Source organism: Sylvia atricapilla, chromosome 7, assembly GCF_009819655.1.
Source record: "Sylvia atricapilla isolate bSylAtr1 chromosome 7, bSylAtr1.pri, whole genome shotgun sequence".
In the NCBI taxonomy this organism is placed as follows: Eukaryota; Metazoa; Chordata; class Aves; order Passeriformes; family Sylviidae; genus Sylvia; species Sylvia atricapilla.
In genome coordinates this window covers 18792088-18814659 of record NC_089146.1, presented here as the reverse complement: position 1 = coordinate 18814659, position 22572 = coordinate 18792088, and the positions used below count along the sequence as shown (strand labels likewise).

Here is a 22572-nt window from a genome sequence, read left to right as displayed (position 1 = left end):
GACCTCCAGTGCCTAGAGATAAGAGATAAATCATACTGAGAAGACACTGAACCATGAAATTATTCTGTTAACATGTCATCTGCCTAGAATATATTTTCAAATCTCCAACAGAAGGGTCTAAATTATGAAAGGAAGGTGGCCTAGCGAAGTTGGTAATTTGGGAGTTGATACTTTTAACCTCTTCCATCTGCTGTCACTACTTAGGTGTGTCGGTTTTGGCAAAAATATTACAAAATGAAAGATTCTCAAATACCATTGTACCTCAGCTTTTTAAAGTAAAATAGATCCATAAATTCTTCAAACTGTGTTATCTTGTGAGAAATGTTACATCATATCAGTGCTATCTCCTCAGGTATCCTGACAAATCACTGGCAATTATTTGAAATTTTGAAAAGTAGCAACTATAAAAAATACTGAGGCAAAGAGGAGATAAAGATGGTATATTATAGTCTGGAAAGGGTGGGTGGGGTGTATGTACCAGTGCAAAGTGAGGATTTCAGATCGTGTTGTAAAGATCCTGCTTTTCAGGATTTGTCTCTTCTATAGTCTTTTATAGTCTTTTTTACAGGGACATGGTAAAGAGTAGTTTCTCTAGGTTACACCAAAACCTGACATTCACAGAAATTAAACCAGATTCTCCACTCATGTCTATCACTCAAGTGTTCTTCTGAGAGCAGTGGAAAGCACCTGTTTTAAAATTGATTGATGATAAGAAATGGCTACTTGATTTTCTAACTTACAAAATCTGAAAATTAAGTGAAATTTCATCTAAAATTGTTATGCTTCATGTTAAATAGCCAGGAGTGGAATGGAATTGAGCTTGTGAGTAGTCGTTGAATGGTGCAGTTCTTCACCTGTGTTGTACTGTGTTGAGACTTACAGCTCTTGGGAGTACTTATAAGTTTGAATTTACTGATGCTTGACTGCTTCAGCAGCTGACCTGCATCCAACAGGATCAAACCACCTCCTACCCCACTGGAACTTCAGCTTCATAGTAGTTTGTACATAGGCAGTATCTTCTGTGCCACCAGTACTTTCTGTGCCCCCATACACTCACCATTTATGTTGGAAAATAAACTCTAAAAAAGATCTTCAAGAGTACTCAATTACTGTAATTTTAAAGATATGATCATGTCAAGAGAGAGAATAGATAATAGAATGTGACTTCAGTAGACAGAGTGACTATGGGACAGCCCCTTGCACCCTCACCTTGCTTTGTTGTATACCTGTGAGGCATCTGGTGCAGTGCAGGTATTTCATCCATCTGAACAGGTAAGATCCATTGTGGGGACATTTTGAATGCTAACTTTTTCTAACATAGCCTTTCGTATTTCAGCCTCTCATATTCCAGCTTTTCTGTAATTTTGCCCTCTGCTTTGGTATTGACATGATCCTGATACATCACGTAGCATACGCTTTTATTGCTGTTGCTTGGAATTGTAATGAAGCGTAAGTATGTGTTGTAGGACAAGAAAGCTGAGAGTTGATGGCTTTTGTAAAACAAAATCCAAAAGAATTAATACAATTGTAGTTACTTCATATAAAGTGTTTAAGGTAATTAAAGGAATATGCTGAGAATAGTCTTATGGTAAATAATTTGACATTAGGAATAGAAGTTTCATAGCATAATGTTTATTTCTCAATATGGAAGTGAAGCCCAGTTACAACAATGTGACTGAACTTCTTCAGAAGACCAGATTCTGCCTATGGTTATAGATAGGGTGTTGTGGTGTCTGTAAAAGCTATGTTTAACTGTCTGAGGAATAGGCTGACTTTTATGCAATATTTTATTGTCTGATACATTGGATCTCCATTATTTGTGATTGTATTTTTATAGAAAATTCCAAATACTAAAAATGTAAGGTGACACATTTCATTTAGTGAGGAGAATTAAGTAACCTTGGAATTCTCCTTAGTTGGTGTATGAACAACAAAGCAATTTAAGAATAGTCTATCTCTAGTGAAAAAAGAGACAGGTCTGTGACTAGGCATTGGAAAGACCACAGCTAATTCTTCAGGAGGTTACAGACTTGTCTACTATCTTGAACCAGTGAAATATGACTAGATTTCAAAATTATTTAACCCCCCAAATATGTCATTGGCCAGCTAGTGGAATTTCCTAGAAGCACATTGTGTTTTATTTCTGTTGCAATGCTTTAAATCTCCATTCTGTGTTTGATTTTTTCCAAAGAGTTCAGGATCACTGGTTTCACAGCAAGGGAAGCATTGATGTGTTTTTGAAAATGTCAGAAAGTGCATGTGCTTGACTGTATTTTTTTCCATAGAATCACAGAATAGTTGAGGTTGGAAGAGATGTCTGGAGGTCATTTTGTCCAACTGTCCTGCTCAACCTGAGATGTCTGTAGCAGATTGCCCAGGACAGTGTCCATACAGCTTTATCTGCAAAGGATGGAGACTCCACGACTTGTCTGGGCAACCTGTACCACTTTTCAGGCCCACTTACAGTGAAAAAATGTTTCCTGATGTTCAGGTTGAACCTTCTGTGTTTCAGTGTGTGCACATTGACTCTTGCACTGTCACTGGGCACCGCTGAAAAGAGCCTGGCTCAGTTTTCCTTACACTCCCCTATACCTATCACTGTATTGATGATACCCATTTTGAGCTTTCTCTTTTCTGTGCTAAACCATCCCATCTGTCTCAACCTTTCCTCATGTGAGAAGTGCTCCAGTCCCCTGATCAGTCCTGGTGGCCATTTGCTGGACTGTTCCCAGTAGCTTTGTGCCTCTGATGCTGGGGAGGCCAGAACTGGACCTCTGCAGTGCTCTCTAGTGTGGCCTCACCAGGGCAGAAAGGAAAGGAAGGGCCACCTTTGTCAGCCTGCTGCCCACACCCCTCCTAATGCAGCCCAGGGTACCAGCAGCCTTCGTTACCACAAGGGCACAGAAGTGGCTCAGGTTCACCTTGGTGTTCACTGGAACCCTCAGTTCCTCTGCTGCAAGGCTGCTTTCCTGGTGGCCAGCCCCTAGAAAATACTGGTGCAGGGCTCTGCACTGCTTTTGCTGGACTTCTGAGGTTCCTGGTGGCTGTATCTCCAGCCTGGTGAGGTTCCTTCCCTTTGGAGGACAGCACAGCCCTGTGATGTATCAGCCATTCCTCACAGGCTGGAACATGAGCAAACTTGCTGAGGGTGCACTTTGCCTCATCATTAATGAAGATGTTGAATGGGACTGGACCATTTTTACCCTGCAATACACCTCTAGTGGTGGATGTAGGGATTTGTATGATTTGACAGTACATACACAAAGTCTACAGGGAAACAGTTTTGTGCTGTGAGGACAAGGTATTTTAGTATTGTTACTATCCTTCTGTCTCAGAGTCTGCAGCAGTGCCAAAAGACTCCAGGGCAAGGGCACTGCTCTTGTAAGGATGCATGGGACTTACTAATTACTAATTCATTCCTAATAGGTATATGAATTGATAAAAAGTCAAATGGATCCTTGGGTTTGAGTATCAGACTCAAGTAGATTCGTGCTGGGGTTTAACAGAGTAATGAGTAGCTTGTAGTACTGTTACCTTCGTTGTATCATCTTTACTTAAAAAGCAGAGAGCTGTTTTGAAGACTGTACCAAGTGTGTGTCTATAACTGGGCTTTTAAGTCTGGCAGTAAAAAATCTAAAACAAATCTAAAGAAATTGACATGAATGCTGTTAGCAGCTTTATTATAGCAAAATGGGGTTTGTTTTCCATTTACCTTATGACTTCTTAATATATTAGAGATAGTGGTAGAATATTATAAGTATTTTTATATATTACATAAGACAACAGGGAATCAGCCCTAAAATTAAATCATCTTGGTGCAATTTCCCTCCTTTCCTTTCTTTAACTGTTCAGTTATCACGTAACTTACCTACAACTGCCTGTTTCTCATTGATTTTCTTTCTCTTCCTTATTATAAGTAATTTACAGATAGAATTTGATTTTGCAAATGCACTCTTTATTCGTATGTATTCATAGCCTAATTTCAGCAAGTAATTGTAATTTGTGCTCTGTGGCTTGCTGTTGAATAGTCTGTTGTAAGCATTTACTGTTTCAGCTGTTAAGGAGGACTTTGCCTGCACAGTATGCTTCTGATTTTTGATTCATTAAGAGTCTCTCCTCCAACTGGCTTTCTCATGAATAGAAGGGTATTGTTTTATAGATATATTCTTTGGTGCTTATGTAAAACAGACTGTTTCACTGTGTGTTTCCTGCCAGTATAGTTGTTGCTGGAACACAGAAGAGCTAAAATGTATGCAGCTGAAATGAATTCATCAGGAAACTTGAATAATTGTGAAAATCAATGTGCTCTAGTCTCAACCATTTTCTGACAAATAACAGAGTCACTTCTGATGCTCTTTGTTGCACTCTGCTTGCTGCACTCAACTGCCTCCGAACCCTAGGTAGAAGCTGAGATGCCTGAGAGATGTTTTTAATGCCTCCATATGCAGTTCATTTCGTGCATTAAATGCACAAAACTATTTTAGTCATCCAGTTTCTAAGGTAAATTATTACTTTTCAAAATCCATTGCATAAGTAATAACAGACTGCTAAGATACTGTGAATGCCATTTTGTTTTGCTCTAGTGGAAAATTTCTTGCTGACAAGGTCAAGCCTTGCAGTCTGAGAGCAGTCAAGTGATGAAAGGCACATCCAGCAGGAGGAGAGGTGGGAGATGGACATCTACTGTTGTCTCCTTCAGAAGTGAGGATTTGAAATATGGTTTAGTTAGATTTAGGGGATAGAGCTGACCTACCAAGTCTTGTTTTTATTATCGTAGACTAAAATTATGTTGGTTTTAGCATGCTTTCAAAACCGCTTGCTGTTTCTTGACAGGACAACAGTAGTTAACAGCTTTGTCTGTAGTTGTCTTTTGGCAGTAATACTGTCGTCCTTAAACAGATTACATACTGATTTTTAAGGAGATTCATGCTATGGTGCACAGTAAATTGAAGGTTGCAACGGAGAAGATGTAGCATGGCTGCTTTCTATTTCTAGTGTAGCAAAATACTTATGCTCTGCATTTAAAATGAGTTCGAAGATTGTGAGGAAATCTCACAATAGTTAACAACCAATTTTCTACCATTTACCCCAGAGAATAGCTACCTTTCAAATAGATAGCTCACATGTAGTATTGCTTTGCCCTAAGGCATTTAATGTTCAGGTAGTTTTATGATTGATTAATAAATATGTGTTGCTATAGAGATAAATTCTTAGTATAAAAATAATTAAGATAATCTAGGAGGCAGGTTGCTCAGTAAAGAACTAGATGGCTATATTTTCAACATATAAGCCTAAATCATTACCAGAGGTTGCTGAGAGGCTGCTGATGCTTAATAGATAGGGTTTAGATAGATTACCTGCAGTACTAAACAATTTACTGGGAACAGAAAATGGGCTTCCAATACAGTCTAGAAATGAAACATCACAATTATTTGAGGTACTCTGTAACCTTGGTAACAATTGGGAGCAGTGACATCAGCAACAATTACGTGCTATTTTGTCTTCAGTTTATCACCAAGGTAACCAGAGCAGGTTTCCCGGCTTGAAATTTTAACAATGTCGTGGTCTGGTATTAAGTGAACATTCATGAAGCAGACTACTTAGGATCTGTTAAAGCTGCATTCTACTTCCATTTTAAAATGATCCTTCAGGATTTAAACTGTGTAAACTCCTGTGTTTGTGTTTTTTTCTTACCCCCACCCCCCCCGCTTTTTTTTCTATGAAACAGCTGCAGGCAAGTAAAGCCTTAGTTAATTCTCTAAATTCTCTAAATACTGGAAAGAAGGAAAATTGGAAAATTTATTTCCTTATCAATTCCTTTCTGTGGGCCTCAAATACCAAGTATTGCAACTGCACACAAAGGCTGCAGATAGCACGATGTTATTTTTGGGTATGGGATTTACCCACAGGGGAGGACACATGATGTTCCCACACTGAACTTCCTTGAGGGGAGCTCTGCATTGAAGTCTAGTTTCACGAGAGATTTGTATTCAGTGCTGCCAGAGGAAAATACTGGATGAGTAATTCCCTCAGACTTCCTGGCTATCAAACATTCATAGTCAGCCTACCTTACCTTGTGGTTGTGCCTCATGATAACCATCTTCATGCTTAGTCCAGAGAGCTGTTTGGCTTTTTGCAGTGGATTTGGAAAAGGTGATGTTTGAATTAAGGTGATGTTTGAATTAAAGTTTTGTTGTATGATAGAAAAACCTGTACTCCCCTTTTTAATTGCTTTCTGATTGGAAAGTTGTGTGATGTAAGAGCCATAATGCTGGCAGGCAGGTTACTCAGACCTTACAGTCTGTCGTGTATGTGACTAAATTTTAGTGAGAGATATTTTATATGAAATGGTGATAAAGCTTATCTGTCAGTCATGGAGCAAAAAGAGGAGACTGCAAAAAAGCTGCTTTTTTTTTGAAGTTTGGAACACTTGTCTTGGGTGAAAGCCATATCAGTGCTATAAATATTCATTCATAAAACTTGAATATTTTGCCTATGATGTCTTACCTTGTAAAACACTTCCTTTTTTTTGCATGTGTCTTTATCCCTAGATTGCTACCCATGCAAAATACACACTTGTGTCTGTTGAATTATTGTGCATTTAACATGTGGCTTTGCAGGGTCATTGGTGTGCAGGCAACTTGCCATACCTGTGCCTTGGAAATACAAGTCAAAACTTAATGTTTGAAGGAAAGTAATAAAATTCTGTTCTGGTTTGTAGTGCAGTCCTAACGAAATGAAACTTCATTACACGCCATTACCCTTTTGGGCTTCCAAAATAAACTTTATAGCCTATGGCTAAGATTGGAGTTCAGTCGCCCACATCATTTATAATGAATTGAGCCAAGTAAATTAAATTAGATTTTTTCAAGAAAAAAAGATAATCTGGTATTGTGGAATGAATAAAACACCTTGTACATTTCACAGTTCCAGAGATTTTCATGGAATGTAATTGAAAAAACAGATGCCTTTTTTCCTATTCAAAATAGAACATTGATGTTCATATTTATAAAGGAATTAATTCACTGGCTGATAGAAGCAGAAGAAAGTGAACTTTTTAGATACTAGCCACATTCTAGTGAGATTGTAATTATCCTTAGGATTGTAATGGATGTGTGTTGGTTATTTTGTAATAAAAAGTCACCAAATGCCTATGTGCTTTGCTCTCTAAAGTAATTTTCAGAAATATGCAATAAAAAGTAATCACACGATTTGCAAACATATTTGGTGAAAAGGAACTGTGCTTTGAAAGGTATTGATTTGCTTGTTGCAGTTATCAGTTTGATTAATGTTAAGATTTTATGCAGTATATTTAATCATTACTCATGATTAGTGCAGTAATAATGCACTACACATAACTGCACATTTACTATTAACAATTAGTGGCTTATATTTCTTTTCTATCACAGATATAGTCGTAAGTTAGAACTCATAAAATTTTTAAAGAAATATTTATTGGAGTAGGCACTGGTTATAAATCTTTATAACTACAGTATTCAGGGAGTTAATAATGATTTCAGTGGGTTTATTTCATGATCGTGAAACACCATTTAGATTTCTGTTGTAGTTCAACTTCTCCCAAGTTTTCGCAACTGTCGTGAGACTAAGGAAAAACTCCCAGGCAAGACTCTAGATAGTGCATTGTCTGCAGAGAGGCCACATTTGACATGAAAAAACTGGACTGTAGTCAGATTAAATGACTTTGCAGTGCTAGGTTCCCAAATGTTACAGTGCTGTTTGAAGAACTAGCAAGCAGGGAATGGGGAAAGGAGAAAGAAGAGGGGGAACGTAGTAAATAACTATGAAGGCCTGGTGAAATAGCCTGCAAGTTGTTTCTGTACTAATGGTCAGTATTTATGTATGGCTTAATGTGATCTTGGGAGTGTAGGGATACAAAGCAATGGCCATATTCAAGGGCTGCGTTTCAAAGTGCTGTCTCTCATGACAACTAAAGAGCCCTTAGTGAAAATTGACCAAAAATTAATTTGAAGTGTGGAGAGCTGAGAAAATAAAGCCTTGAGAAACCAGAGCTGAACTCATAGATGATCCTGCTTTCAGCAGGGGGTTGGAGTAGAGACCTTCTGAGGTCCTTTCAAGCCTGTGTTAGTCTGTGCTGTGGGGAAAAATGTTCACTTCATCCATATAGAGGTCTTAGGAGGAATTTAGGTAAACAGGATAGTTTACCTACTTACCCAGTCTGAATAAACAATTACTGGACTAATTTGTCTAGTGTTGTTAGAAACCCTTAAAATTTTGCATTGAAAGCATACAGGTATAAATATATTAAAGGTTTGAAGAGTGAAAAAAACCTGGTAGAACTTATCAAAACCATGTGAATTTTCCATGGCAGGTGTAATTATTTTTACAGAGGTCTATATTTGTTTTATTGAAAAAGTGTCAGTATTTTTATAGTGTATCCAAAAAAGAATTGGAGGCAACTTGAACGTGGCCCTGCTTATGTCTAAGATATAAGATCACTAAGGTAAAAGATCTTTAAGACTGGCATTTTAATCTACTTGGCAAATGAATGTTGCCATCCCATGAATGAAAGCTGTATTTACCGCACCATAGTCTCTGAGAGCATTAGGAAAAAAACACTAGTAGCATCTTTCATCTTTCTACCTGGCTGACTGCAGTGATTATGCTGTTTAGTTTGGTTAAATTAGCTAGAATGTAACTGCTAGGTTTCTTCATTCTCAGTGTAGTTATATCAGATTCCCTCTTACCAGACTGTTCACAAATTAGTACAAGTGCTGGATAAAGATGTTTTGAATTACAATGAGGTAGATTCACTGGGCAAGTTGATGATCCATGATCTGTTGCCAGCTCACAAACATGTCAGACTTTTAGAGCAGGCAGCATCTGCTTAAACTGTCTGGGGACACAAAAAGAACAGAAAACATCTTATATTATGACAAAACCAGAGATCTGACTTCATGAAAGTGTCATTTTCTTCTTTGTTGAGCCATTCTGTGTGTTACTTAAAATTGAGTGCTCATGTCATTTTAACAAGTATGTTAACACTTTAACCATCACCTTAGTTACTCATAATTAATTACTGAGAGGAAATTCAGGAAGCAAAGAAGAATTGTTTACCATATTATATCCTCTATTTTTGTCATAGATGTATTTTTACCACTCTATGCTAGTTTTGACTTTGGGGATTTTGGTTTGTTTTTCTTCACCTTTTTTGTCTCTCATTTTTATGTTTGCTCTTCTCACATTGTTAGTACTTTGATATTTTCCCAATCTTGGCATTGGCTTGTCTTTCCTTTTGGCAGGATCCTGCTTCCCATCTTCAAAATATTCCCTTGTCCTATGTCTGTCATTTACCATTGCTTCTTTCAATTATTAATTTTCTCTGAATTTTTAAACTTATCCAGGAGATCCTTCTTTTCAGAGCTTGCCATAGAATGTTCAGCATGAGGTGTGGGTTAAATCTTGCATTAAAAGAAAAGAAAAATCCTTCTTGGTCTTCATGTGTTCCGTGATGTTGTAATATATCAGCTCTGCAGTGGTCTTTTTGGTCTCTTATTGCATCACTAATTGCTTTGCTACACATTACATGCATCATTAGTGGTTCTTACCTTAAATGTGTTTTAACTGCCATTATCCTTTCCTAGATTCCCTTGCTTATGTGAGTAAATATTTTTCCCAAGGTATTTTCTATGGCCTGTCCAGCTGTTTCAAGGAGCACAGGTGTTTTACATTAGTGTCTTAACAGGTTTATTGGGATACAGTCTTACTATATTATTGTCATTTACTTCTGCATAAGAGAGCGTTTATTTGAATTGCAGTCACAGGACCTTTTTGGTAATGAATAAATTTTCATGTTTCTCATAATATGTGTATTAGTCTTCACCCCAGTTATAACCTGCAAGTATTCATAAAACATACAGGTTTTGTTTGGTTTGGGTTTCTTTTTTAAAAAGACAATTTTATTATATTTTATATTATTTATTATTATTATTTATATTTATTATTATTTATATTTATTATATCTTATTATAGAATAAAGCTGATTGGATGGAACAGGAGAGGGAACAAATAAATTTCATTCCACATAAGTCCTCTTGCTCAGAAGGCATATTACCTTACATGATAATTCCTTTTTTAAAAGATGGTATTCTTACACATCTTGTACATTTCTTTAGGTTTCAGCATTTATTCAGTCTATTGCTTCAGAATATTTATAAAAATTATCGTTCTAATGGTCCATTGGAAGTATGCCACCATTAACTAATCTATTCCCTCTGCAAGTGTTTATTTCTGAATTAGACGGGCAGTTCATACAATACTAAGCTGAAAAACATAAGTAAAGTTTGTGTCGCAACGTACAAAGGAAGTGTAATCCTTACTTCCTTTGAAAGTGCAGGGTTTAAGTGCTTGCTTTTGCTGGGTATGATGATTGAATTGCAAGTTGAATCTCAGCCACATCAATCATGTGATAATAAACTTCTTTTATGGAGTTACTGTTAGGCTTATTTGTATTTCTGTAGAGCCTCAACTAAGAAAATGCTTGCCTTTGTGAAATGGAGGGATAAGAAGGTATCTTCCTCTTTGAAAATAAGAGCTAAATTAGACAAAGAAATTAAGGTAAACAAGCCAAAGCAGAAAAACCATTTGTGTGGTTTGGTGAAGCAAGTTCCCCTTTTCATAGGAGCAATGTAGTGAAAACATTTTATTGTTGATGGAGGCCCCAAAAAGCATGTCTCAGTGAGTTGAAAAGTCACAGATATCCTGTGTTACGCTGCGTCCAGGGCAATCGGGAGCCTAATGGGAGAGTCACCATGGCATGACAGGGCCTTTGCTCTGCTTTGCCCTCCTGGGCAGAGGAAGATCTCAGCAGGAGCACAGGACTGTGGTACACTGTTCCATGTCAGACTCCAAATGGTCTAGTTCTTCCCTTGGCAATCTTCCTATACCTAAAAGAAACAGTTTGTAGCATCCCTCTGTGTCTTTCTTGAGCCAACTTTTAGCTTTCCAAGAGTGGATCTGCTTCACTGGGCAGTGCCTTCAGGCAGGTGTCCTACTCAGTCCTCTTAAACTGGCCTTAATGTACCGTGGGAGTGTGAAACACTCACAATTCAGGAATTGTCCTTAGAAATTTATCTGTGGGATTTTCGCTTTCAGATATAAAAAGATATTTTACTTCCCCGTAAATTTCTACAAATGTGCTGTGTAACTGCAGTATTTTAATATTCCAGCTACAGAAGTGTAGTGTCTAGACACCACCATATGTATTTCAGTCAGGCAGAGAAGTATTGCTGTCCTATTTCATTTCTTTGGCAACTGACATTCTACTGCTTTGCAAATTCACAGAGCAATGATTTTAATAGAAAAGCAAAATACTACACAGCACTAAATATGAGAACTGGTTATAAATAAAAATTGTTACTATTACTTCTCCTGTTTCAATTGCTCTTAATTTGCATGTGCCTCTTTAACTCTCTGAAACTTCTGTGAATAAATGAGGTAACAAAACATAATTATGAGTCAATTATGCTAAGTTTTTGGTTGGAAGCTTGACCACTGGAATGCAAAGCTGTATGTTTTCACCTCCATACAAAAATATTTCTGAAATTAAACACTTGTTTCTGTCTCAGTGAAGCCAGTAACTGAAACTGGAAACTGAAGAATAAATGACAGAAATAAATGATGCCTTGTCAGGTTCTGAAAAAGGCTAATGAAACCTTGCAGCTGCCAAATCTGACTGAAACCAGTGGCCTGTGAATTGCAATGTTCAAGGGAAAAAGTCAAAGATAATCCAGATGTTCCCAAGCAGAACACTTTGCAATACTTTTTCATCCATTTTCTTTCTGTTTGTATGGACTAAAAAATTACATAACCAATATTTGGGTTAATACATTTTCTGAAGGTTATTATTTGACCTTCAAGATAATTTAGTGTGCTTAGCCCATGATTTCTGTCTGTACTCATTATTTTAAAGGTGATGTTTATCAGATACATACCATTTTGAATCATGGATTGTTCATGTGATGGAGGTTTCTTAGAAAGCTACTTTTGGCATTCTGTTTATAGTCTTCCTGAAGCACTTCTCTTTTGGAAATGCACAAAAGTGAATCTTGACAAACAGAAAGAGATTGTGCATAATTCTGGAACTGACTACCTTTTACCATTTATTTTTGCTCATTATTTTCCTGCCTGATGAACTATTATAAGCAGGAGACTTGTGAATAAATCTTGATTTAAGTGTGCTTTAAAGAGCTAGTTGATATTTTGTTCATTGGTAGGTTTGAATTTGTTTTGCAGCTGAGCCCATATTTCATTGTTCATTGTTAATCTGCTAAGTCACCTACTTATTGGCAGCAAAATTAATAGTCATGTAAAAACATAAGCAAAAAGAGGTAAATGTGTATTTATGTGTTATAGATTACATAGCCATCATTCTCTTCTGAGAACGAGGGAAAGCAGGAGTCCAGTTTGGTTTTTACTAGATCAGGAGCCTGTATTACAAAAAAAAAACCCAAAGCCAAGAAGGTGGATTACTCCCCTTGACCTTTCCAGGTAATTAGAATCCTGCAGTCTGTTTAACTTTCAATTCAGTATAAATTCATCATATGCTCTTGGATTGAGTCCAGACTTCTGTAACTGTGTATAGCCTATGGAAAATTCCAGTGAAGAGAGAATATCAGATAACTCTGTTTCTGTAATTAAAAGATAGTAAAATAAAAGATAGCAAGAAGAATGTTTTTGTTTCAGTAATGAGGCAGCAATGTCTTGTGTTCTGCTTGCTTTTAACTGATTCTTTTCCCTCAGTAGATTTTGGTCTTGGTTTAAAGCAGCATAGCCTTGTTAGAACTAAGGTGCTTACATGTTATATGAATAGATATATGGCTTTGATAATTCTAGAAGAGAGGTTGTTGAAGTTGTATTTTAGCACTTTTGAATTAGATATTTACTGAAGAAGGAGTCCTTAGAGAAAAGGGAGGGAGAGAGTTGGAAAGGAGATGACACTGTCTAGAAATGAATTGGTTGCTACTGAAAAGGTGTCTGGAGAGCAAACTCAGCAGGAGCATACTCCTTCTTCCCCCTTTCCTCCAATCTTTCTGGATGTTCTGTATTTTTCGTTTTCACAGAAAAAAAGGTCATTTTACCAGTGTTCTCTAGGGGCTCGGGAAAGGGACATTACTGGAGAACTTTCCAGTCTAGGTCTCTGATTGCTGTCTGTTATTGGTTGTTCAAGCTGGCAGTGATGAAATAAGAAATAGAGATCTGAGGGCAGTCAAAGTAGACTTCAGCACCTTAAGACATTTGGTTGAAGGATCAGGAGCACAGGTAGTGATTTCATTGATCTTTCCAGTAGCGAGGAATAATATTGATGAGAATAGGCGGATCCATCAGGTCAGTGCATGGCTCTGAGGCTGGTGTAGTTGGAAAAATTGTGAGTTTTTTGACCAGGGGATGATCGTTCAATGCCTGGTCTACTGTCACCTGAGGGGATGTGCCTTTCTCAAAGGGGAAAAAGAGCCCGGGCACAGGAGCTAGCAAGGACTCATTGACTGAACTTTAGCTTGAAAGAAGGAAAAGGAAAATATCAGGCTTGCTAGTGATGAGTAATGAGATAGTGTGCCAAAACTTGAGAAAATGAATAATCATAGGATCCCTCAATCTGCTTCGTGAGATGGCTACAAAATACAACACCTGAAATGTTTCTGGACTGGTGTGCACAGCAGAAGGAACAAACAGGAGCTCGAAGCTTTGGCCCAGTCCTAGAGATTTGATGTCACTGGCATAATTGAAACCTGGTAGGATGGGTCCTCTGACTGGAGTACCCTGTTACAGGCTTTTAAGGAGGAATAGGCACATTGGAAGAGATGGGGATTGAGATGGCATTGTATGTGATGGAAAGGCTAGAATGTCTGGAGCTCACTGTTGGAAATGGCACAGTTGAGAGCCTCTAGATAAGAATCAAGAGGCAAGCAAATAATGCAGATGCCATCATGGGAGTCTGTTGTAGACCTCCTAGCCAGGACAGAGGTCTACAGGCTGAGGGGAGGCCTCATTGCAGCCTTCAGCATTGGCACAAGAGGTTGGGAAGGGGTAAGTACTGAACTCTTCACTTTAATGACCAGTGACAGGACCAGAGAAAATGATATGAAGCTGATCCAGGGGAGATTTAAGTTGGATATCAGAAAAAAGGTTTTTCACCCAGAGGGTGTTTGAGCATTGCAACAGGTTCCCCAGGGAAGAGGTCACAGCAGCAGGCCTGACGCAGTTCAAGAAGCATCTGGACAATACTTTCAGGCATGTGGTGTGATTCTCGGGGATGTCCTGTGTAGGGCCAGGAGTGATCCTGATGGGTCCCTTCCAGCTCAGTATATTCTATGATTTGTATATAGTTAGAGTACTATGATTTAGCATTAGTTTCTTCTCTTGCCCAAGAAAGTTCTATGTAATTGTGCTGAGTCCTATGAAACTAAAGATGCTGTAAAGTAGCTACTATCTCTTCCAGTTGTCTCATATGCTGTGATTTGGTTATGTACAGTCTTAAGATACGATTTATGCCTTGTTGTCTGTACAGTCATGGGAATGCCAATGCCTACAGAGCTGGGTAAGAAGATTTAAGGGAGATTGGTGCCTGATACTATCAAATAGACTTGAAGAATTATTGGCATTTTGAGGATGTTCCATTGCCTGTGGAGTCCCCTAGATCAGCACAATTGGCAGACAATTGCTTTAGGCCTGGAGCTATTTTGCCCCAGTCCCATGCTTCTGATATAGCTTCCAGTTTTGTTGTAAATCCTGTGTTCTTTTTGATCTCCTGATCTCTTGAGCCAATTGCTGCTGTAGTTCCCAACAATGGAGGCTCCATGTAGCAGCATTCAGATTGGTGGTATCTTTCCTAAAAAGCAACCTCATATGCCTGCCTCTATATACACAGATGATTTTGTACTGATTCTCCACTTCTACAAGTTTCTACAGTTTCTGTCTTAACTTCACAGAGCTGATAACAATACACTGCTTCCTGCTAAGTGGACTTTAGTGAAATATATTAATTGAAGTCAGTTGAACTTCAGTAGACTTTAGTTGGAGACAGACGAATAGGAGAGTGTTTAGGGTCTGAATTTTTCTTTCAGATCAGTGAACACCTCTTATTGATTTGAATGGGCCACAAACCAAGTGTATCAGGAAATATCCTGAGCCCTTTTGAGAATTACCTGGTTATTTTTGGAGAGTTACCCAAAGTGGAGAGTCCTGCTCTGGAGCAGCAGGACATTAAACTTGTATGTATGAGAATTTATGAGGTATTAATTAGTGTCAAGTATTTCATGTATTTTAATAAAACTAATTCTTTTTCTGTAAGCTTTTATAAGGAAATCTTACTATTATGTGTGGTTGAATTTGTCCTTTTTCTCTGGCTGTTTCAATTAGTGTTTTGAAATATGCCTGAAAAGTGTATTTTTCATGTAAAAATTAGTTGTGTATAAACCTAGGAAACTGTCAACAGATCTACAGCTCTTTACTCTGCTAGAAAAATAGTCCACAACATGATTGTGGGGAGTGGTGATTGTCAGAGCCTGTACATGGTGACAGGTGTTGGTTGTTCATCTGCTAATTTCTCATTAGAAACAGTGTGGTAGATTGATCAGTTGCAGTTTGGTAATTGGAGGCACTGTCGTGATTTCTGTTGGTAAAATGTATGACTGTTTACTGAAGTCGTTTAAAAAATATTAGATGTGTTTTCAGCCTTTTTAAATTTTGTCATAAATGAAAATATTTGCTTTGTCATTACCAACAAATACCTATTATCCATGATCTGTAATTAGATTCACAGTTTAACGTAAAGAATGAGTTGTGCTCACTGGACTGCATCATTGGCCTTACTGTGGTGAAATGACCAATTTTGATTCACCAGCTGTGACTTTGGAGGCAGTTTGAATGATGGGAACACATAAAGCTCTACAGATTAAAATATTTCCAGCATACAGCTATGTGTGTATCACTCAGAATTCAGCAGCAGTTGCTGAAGTTCTTGCTTGATAAGCTAGCTGATGTCTTCTTGTCCTTAGAAGGAACATTGTTCTTCTGTACTGGTGTCTTGTACAGTCTCAACCCTACATTCTTTGCTGAAGCAAAACTCCCAGTGAAAAACAGCATTAGAATGGCCATGGAAAGCACTGAATGCAAGGATAGAAAAACTACTCACAAGGGCAATGAATTTGCCTAAGGAAACAGAGTATGTAGTTCTGTGACTAATTATGAATTATAGAAAGAACTAAAGGAAAAAAGACAAAGTTGGGAAATAAATGGTTGATTACTCATCTTGCGTCAAAAGAGAACATTTTCAAAAGACAAACCAAATTATAGCTGGTTTTCCCAATAATATCCCTGTCTACTCACTATTTCCATCAGACGTAATATAAAATAAGACTATGTTGTGCTTCAGCTTCTTTTACATGTGCAAAGATGATTGAAAGATTGCATGCAGAGTGTTCTAATTTTATATGAAAAAAGTAGAGTAAGTTATGTCAGCAAGTTAACGAGAGGTAGCTTTTTAGTTTTTCTATGAATGTATTTTGAGTGCTGCAGAAATAGCCAGGTGTTGACAAAATGCACTGCTGTTTGCTGGTGCAAGTAAGAAGCCACAGAGCTCCATATAATGGGATGAACAGAGTCTGGAATGAAAAATTGCCCTAATTTAATCCTTGAGCTGAAGTGGTCAGGCAAGTGTTGTTTTTCTGTAGCTTAGCATCTGATGATGCATATGAGTTGTTTTACCTTTTCTCTTTAATGAGATATGAATCAGGATATGAATTACAGGTATCTTCCATTAATAATGGATTATTAATTTCAAACTGCAAAAGACCAGGTGTGCTTAGGAAAAAAGTAGAGTTACCTTTGCATATCTGCCTTTTCCTCTTACCCTAAAACTTAGAGTCTTTACTGCAGAAGTCCCCCTCTGGAGGTACCATGGGAGCATTGGTGTTTTCTGCTATCACTGTGAAACAGTTTCTAGGGTCTTAGGCAAAATGAAGGTAGGAAGGTGATGCTCTTATGCCTCTTTCTGGAAATCATTTATTCACATGATGGCAGAGAAGAACAGACTGATTTTTTTTTACTTTTTAGTTAAGGTAATTTTTTTCACCAAGGGGAACCAAATAATTTACAGCTGCTAATAAATTAAGATTCTGGTTTGGTTTATCAGCTCAGTTTTGCAGATCGGGTACCTGTAAATCAATTTATAATGGTTTGAGTACAGAGTTGAATGGTTTTGCTACAAAAGCATCAAGAATAACATTGTATCTTTTATCAACAAATACAAAAGTATCAAGCGCAAGATAACATCTGTAGAGTTACTGCTCCCTTGGTTGTGTTGATTTGGGTCAGCCAAAGAGAGTAGCTATCAGCAAGAGCTTAGTAGTTTTGCAATTTGTTACACAAAACATGTTCTGTATGGTTAAAAAGATGGCTTTCTCCATTAATCATTAGTCTGCAAATGACAAACTGTATTTCCTGAATGACATGTACTCTGCTGATCTGTTCTTCCATGATGAAATCCTGCCTGTTTTCATCATAACATCTGCAGCTAGTGTAAAGTATCTCTGTGTCTTTTATTCAGAAAGTTCCTTGTGAGATTGTTAACAAAGCCTCCAAACCATATGCTTTTTGTCAGCACCACTGTTACCATCTGGAAAACCTTTTTGAACATTATGAACAAAAAAGGCAAAACTGCATATTTCATTAGGAGTAATTGAGCTTTTGGAAAAGCAAATTACTTTGCAATGAAATTCAAAACTTCACTGCAAATAGTCAGTAGACAGTGCAAGTATAATTCTAAAAGGAAATACACTGTACTTCGCAGTATAATAGAAGCTGGTTGTTCATCAGAATCCAAAATGTCAGATCGAGTGCCATTCCTGCAATATAAAGAGTGAAACATACACTAACCCCAGCTGGCTGTGTCTTAAGGTTGTTTGTAGTGGTCAATTATGTGGGATGTCGAGACTGATGACCATTTTTATTATAGACAAAGATATTTTTAAAGTTTACCTTTCTTTGATATAGGATTCTTTTTTCCTAGAAGTATACTTAGAAATAGTCATCTTTTTTTAAAATGCTTGTAAAAAAATCAGATTCTGTGATGTGCATGAACATATGAGCCTGGTAAAGGGAAAACAGCTATTAAATGTTACTGTCATTGAAAATAACCAGTCATATATATTTTTTTCCCTTAATAATAAATTTGCTAAGTAATGCACATCTCAAACATTCTGGATTTCTTCACTTCATGAGGAAAAGTGTATTCCCTTAGTCTTCTGAGACAAAAGAGAAAGGTAATAAGATAGTAATTTCAGCAAACTTGTCATCCTGTGGTGTAATTTGATGGCTGCATTTGTTTTGAAGAGATGCAGATGAACAAAATGGTCTGTCTATTACAAAGCCACATTACATTTTTTTTAAACCAATTTGCTTGCATTTTTTTGAGTAATTGTTCAATGGAACTCCTTTTTCAATGAATACGCATGAAAAACTCGTGAATATTGAGCAAATCAGCACTAATTTATGTTGCTTATGCTGTTTTCCTTTTTGTTTTGTGATATGTTTCCAAGCAGTGTTATTCTATGGAATGCAGCCACAGTATAAATGGCGTGATTTGTGATACAATCCAGAATATTATTGTGTGTTTCTGTTGTAGAATAAGTCTTCAGTAATACGTGACCGTCAAATGCAGCAAAAGATAAATCATTAAGGTTTCATAAAACACCTCTGTAAGTTTAATCTTAGAAAAGTTAAATTAGGCTTCAGTACTTAGCAAATTTTAAGCTGCAGAGGAAAGCTCTGGAGGATAATGTAGTTATAATATAATATTAATATAATGTAATAGAATATAATATTATTGTATTATGTTATGTTATATTAACAATTCCTGCTGTAAGTTGATCCTTCTAAATTTGAGTCTCTTAAAATTTGGTTCACTTAGTATGACTTATGGGCCTTACTTTGTATGTTTACATAATTAAATTGTAACGGTAAAAATCAGGAAGGAAAGGAATTTTATGTCAAGTACCATGGAGCTTATCAGAGTTGAAAAATTATTTTTAAGAAGGCTGTCTTACTATTTTATATAAAATACTGTCTTCTAGATGTTAATTTAAAAATAGTGTCTATTTTTAACAGTTTTAGACTTTACAGTGTCATCCAAACTGAACATAGATTAAAAGCCAGACTGAAAATCCTACAGGTTGTTCTTATCCATGCTTTAAAAGTTTTGATCAGAATAAATGATCTTGGGCAAAGGCTTAAAGTGGTTTGATGGCTAGGTTAATACTGCCTTTTCAGTCCAGGTGAATTGGAGGGGAGATGTTGGGAAGTACACTGTGAGCTATACTGACTACCAGCTTCAAAGGTATTGACGTAAAAGGAGAAGGACATGAAAACAGAGCTGTCACTGAATAAGCAACAGCAAGAAAAAACCCAACAGGCATCTTAAGGCATCACACAGACAATTTGACTATTACTTCCACAATTATCATTTTCTCTCTGATGGAACGAGGAGCATCTTTGATGACTATCTGTGAGATAGCATTAACATTTTAAAACTCAAATCTTTGTTTTTCAGAAACCCTCCACCTACTTTGCTACATCCTGAAAAATGGTGTAGAGGATTCAACCATTTCATTTCACAGTGAGTTTTTTTTTTTCTTTTTAAAATAGCTTATTCAGCAAGACCTATGTGTGTCAATCTGAAAACAGAATTTTCTTATGGAGTTACTGCTTTTGCATATTTTTGACTACAGTTTTCTTTTCACAGATTCTAGACCATGCCTCACTTTTTAAAAGCTTTACAGAACAGTTTGACCTTCTTATGTAATTTTCTTCGTTTGTGTGTCTCTTGATTTTGATGGACCTGGAGCAGGTTTATAAAATATACCTGATTTCCTTGATGGTTTTCCATTGAAATTTTATGTTGAGGAGAAAAAGGGATAGTGAAAATGAGTGCTGGTCAATTTAAAATAAGAATTTTAAAGACAAGAAAGAAAATAATTGCCTTTTTTCCACTTTAATAAGGTTCAGTAGGTTGTAGATATGTATTGGTACTAAATATATTTAATTGAGCACCAGTAGTACCAAGAGTATGATGGATGCAGCTGTCACCAAACTAAAATATGCTTTATCTTTTTCTTTTTACAGTGACACTAGAAAATCACAGTTTAGTAGTTGCTAGCATTGTATTAAAAAATCTTACTTCAACTTGTATGAGTGAATTTTAGTATTCAATATTTCATTGGAACCAATTACAGCCCAAATTGTGTAATGTGGGGAATACATTATAACAATATCCCTACCTGATACTTTTTTCAACTAGTTGTGTACTAACGTCTTTCCATTTTAGAAGAAGTTAAAAATAAAAATACAAATGCAAATTTTAGTAGTAATCTGAAAAAAAAATGACATTTACTATGCCAATCTTTAACGAGACAGGAAGGTGAGATACAGTGTCTGACCCACGGAGGAAGGACATTACTATTATTGCAGCAATTTAACTCAGGATATCTTCAGTGTAAGTAGCAGAAGAATTTACAGATTGAGTACAGATTACAGCAGGGCAGAGTGATCCAAGTTCTGGTTCTCCATAATGCATTTCCTTGTTTACACAGCAGGGTACATTGGGATCTATGGCAGATCCAGTGTTGAAGTACGAGGGTCACCAAGTGGTGGATGAATTTCATTCTGTTATAAAAAAACCGTTGGTTGCATTGTGTTTAAAGGCTGTAATCTTTATTCTGGGGGACCAGCACTAGTGGATCATATTCCACTTGTGCTTTAGAAAGTCACTGCACCTGGTAAATAGCATTACATTCCTGCCTCAGGAACACTGTGCATTAACCTTCAGCATTGTTATATAGGTTTTTCTTTCTTGGTAACTTCCCTTTTAGAAGTCCCTGCTGAGCTTGAGAACAATATAAAAACTCAGCTAAACGTTTCGTAGCATTTGTTCAGTCCTTTAGTTTAGCTTGCACTGTTCATAAAACAAGTCAACTGTTAATCCTTTATGGCTAAACTTGTTTTTAATCTTGTCCTTTGAGTTTCTTATATATTTAAACTGTATCTCTTTAATCATATGGATTATTATTTACTTTTGCTTAATTACTTCCTCATCATCAACTTTTTCAGTTTCTCAAATCTTGCTTTTTATTTTTACAGTGATGTGCACAATGAAGTAACGAAATATGCTCATACATGGGTCTCTTAACATGGAGAAATGCAACAATTGTAATAAATACCCTATGTTACAGCTGCCTTTAAGAGCATACTGAAATTGAATTCTCTTTGACACTGTTGTATTCTTGGGCATGTGTTAGTAAAGTTACAATACAGAGGTTACAAGATGTTTTTATGGAGGCTTAGATGTACATTAGTGGATTTTCTAGAAAATTTAGTTAATGAAACACTGGATCATACAACTGCAAACCTTTTAGCCATTACTGATAATTGGCTCATTTATATGCATTAGTTATGCATTTGTTGATGCCCACCTTGTGACAACCTAGTTATGATAAATTAAAAGCAGTGATTGTATAAATTCCATACTGCCTTTTAACCGTGTGTTAGGACCTTGCCTGATGTTTCTGTCACCCTTGTGATGAGTGGTTAGCTTTTGAATAATTTCATTATCTACCTCCTTCTTGATGTTAGCATCATTTGCATAACAAGCTTATCTATTCAAGTTGCAGGCCAGACCTGTGCACTGACCAAAACAGAGCATGTTGCTTTGGCTAAGCTTTTGATTTCAGTTTGTTTTATGCATTAATTTTGTTTATGCCAAGATTGCCAAACCTGGTCACTGTAGCTTTTTTTCACCCCATTTTGCTATCCCTTGAAATACCATTGTCTCAAGAAGCATTTTTTATAAGTGGTCTCTAACATATTACAGTGATTTACAACATGCCTGATTGTTGTAAATTTATCATTGTTGATAAATCTTTAAGCTGCTAAAATAGCGATAATATATTTTTCAGGAATGAAGTCTGTATTTTTAATTATAATCCTATTGCCTCAAGAAATGAAGACTTTGCAGCAGCATTTTAGTCAGATGCAATGTTTACAAAATCTGAACAGAGAGTGTCAAGATGGTTTTTAGCTTGGTGAATCTATGTTTCTGTTCCCAGCTCTGTTCACCTTGATTTGATATGAAGACTGTAAAGTGTTGTTCTCGTAAGATTTTTTACAATGGAGATACTAAGTCCGAGTTAGATATTTTGTTTTTAAGAAATACAGAGAAGACACAATTTCAGGTCTCATCTCTGCCAACAGCCTGATTTTGTATTTGGTATCTACTAAGATGCAGGCAGCACGTACATACTTTATTGACAGGTCAGTGAGTTTTAGGTATGTATACTTTTACCTGTACTACTGTGATTGTGTATGAAAAATATGGCTCTCCAGATGTAATATGATAAATAATTAATTACCTTTATTTTATCTACATATCAATAGGATTTTTACCATTTCTGTAAGACCACTCTAAACAACCACAGCAGTGACAAATAATTTTCTTGGCACTTTAAAGCTTGACTGATCTCAAGGCATAAATAGGAGAGTTAA

At 36.7% G+C, this 22572-nt stretch overlaps 1 protein-coding gene across 2 annotated transcripts in view; it reads left to right on the top strand.

The window, feature by feature from the left end:
• LOC136363519 (myosin-IIIb-like) overlaps positions 1 to 22572 on the top strand; it is a 75034-nt gene that overhangs the window by 43549 nt on the left and 8913 nt on the right. The window contains exons 8-9 of one of the 2 annotated variants that reach the window (XM_066322840.1): positions 19586 to 19651; positions 20158 to 20223. In XM_066322840.1, coding sequence (XP_066178937.1) covers positions 19586 to 19651; positions 20158 to 20191 — 100 coding nt within the window. In that variant the 3' untranslated portion in view covers positions 20192 to 20223. Of the gene's footprint in view, positions 1 to 19585; positions 19652 to 20157; positions 20224 to 22572 lie in introns of those variants that run through there. The other variant, XM_066322839.1, reaches the window with a different exon arrangement.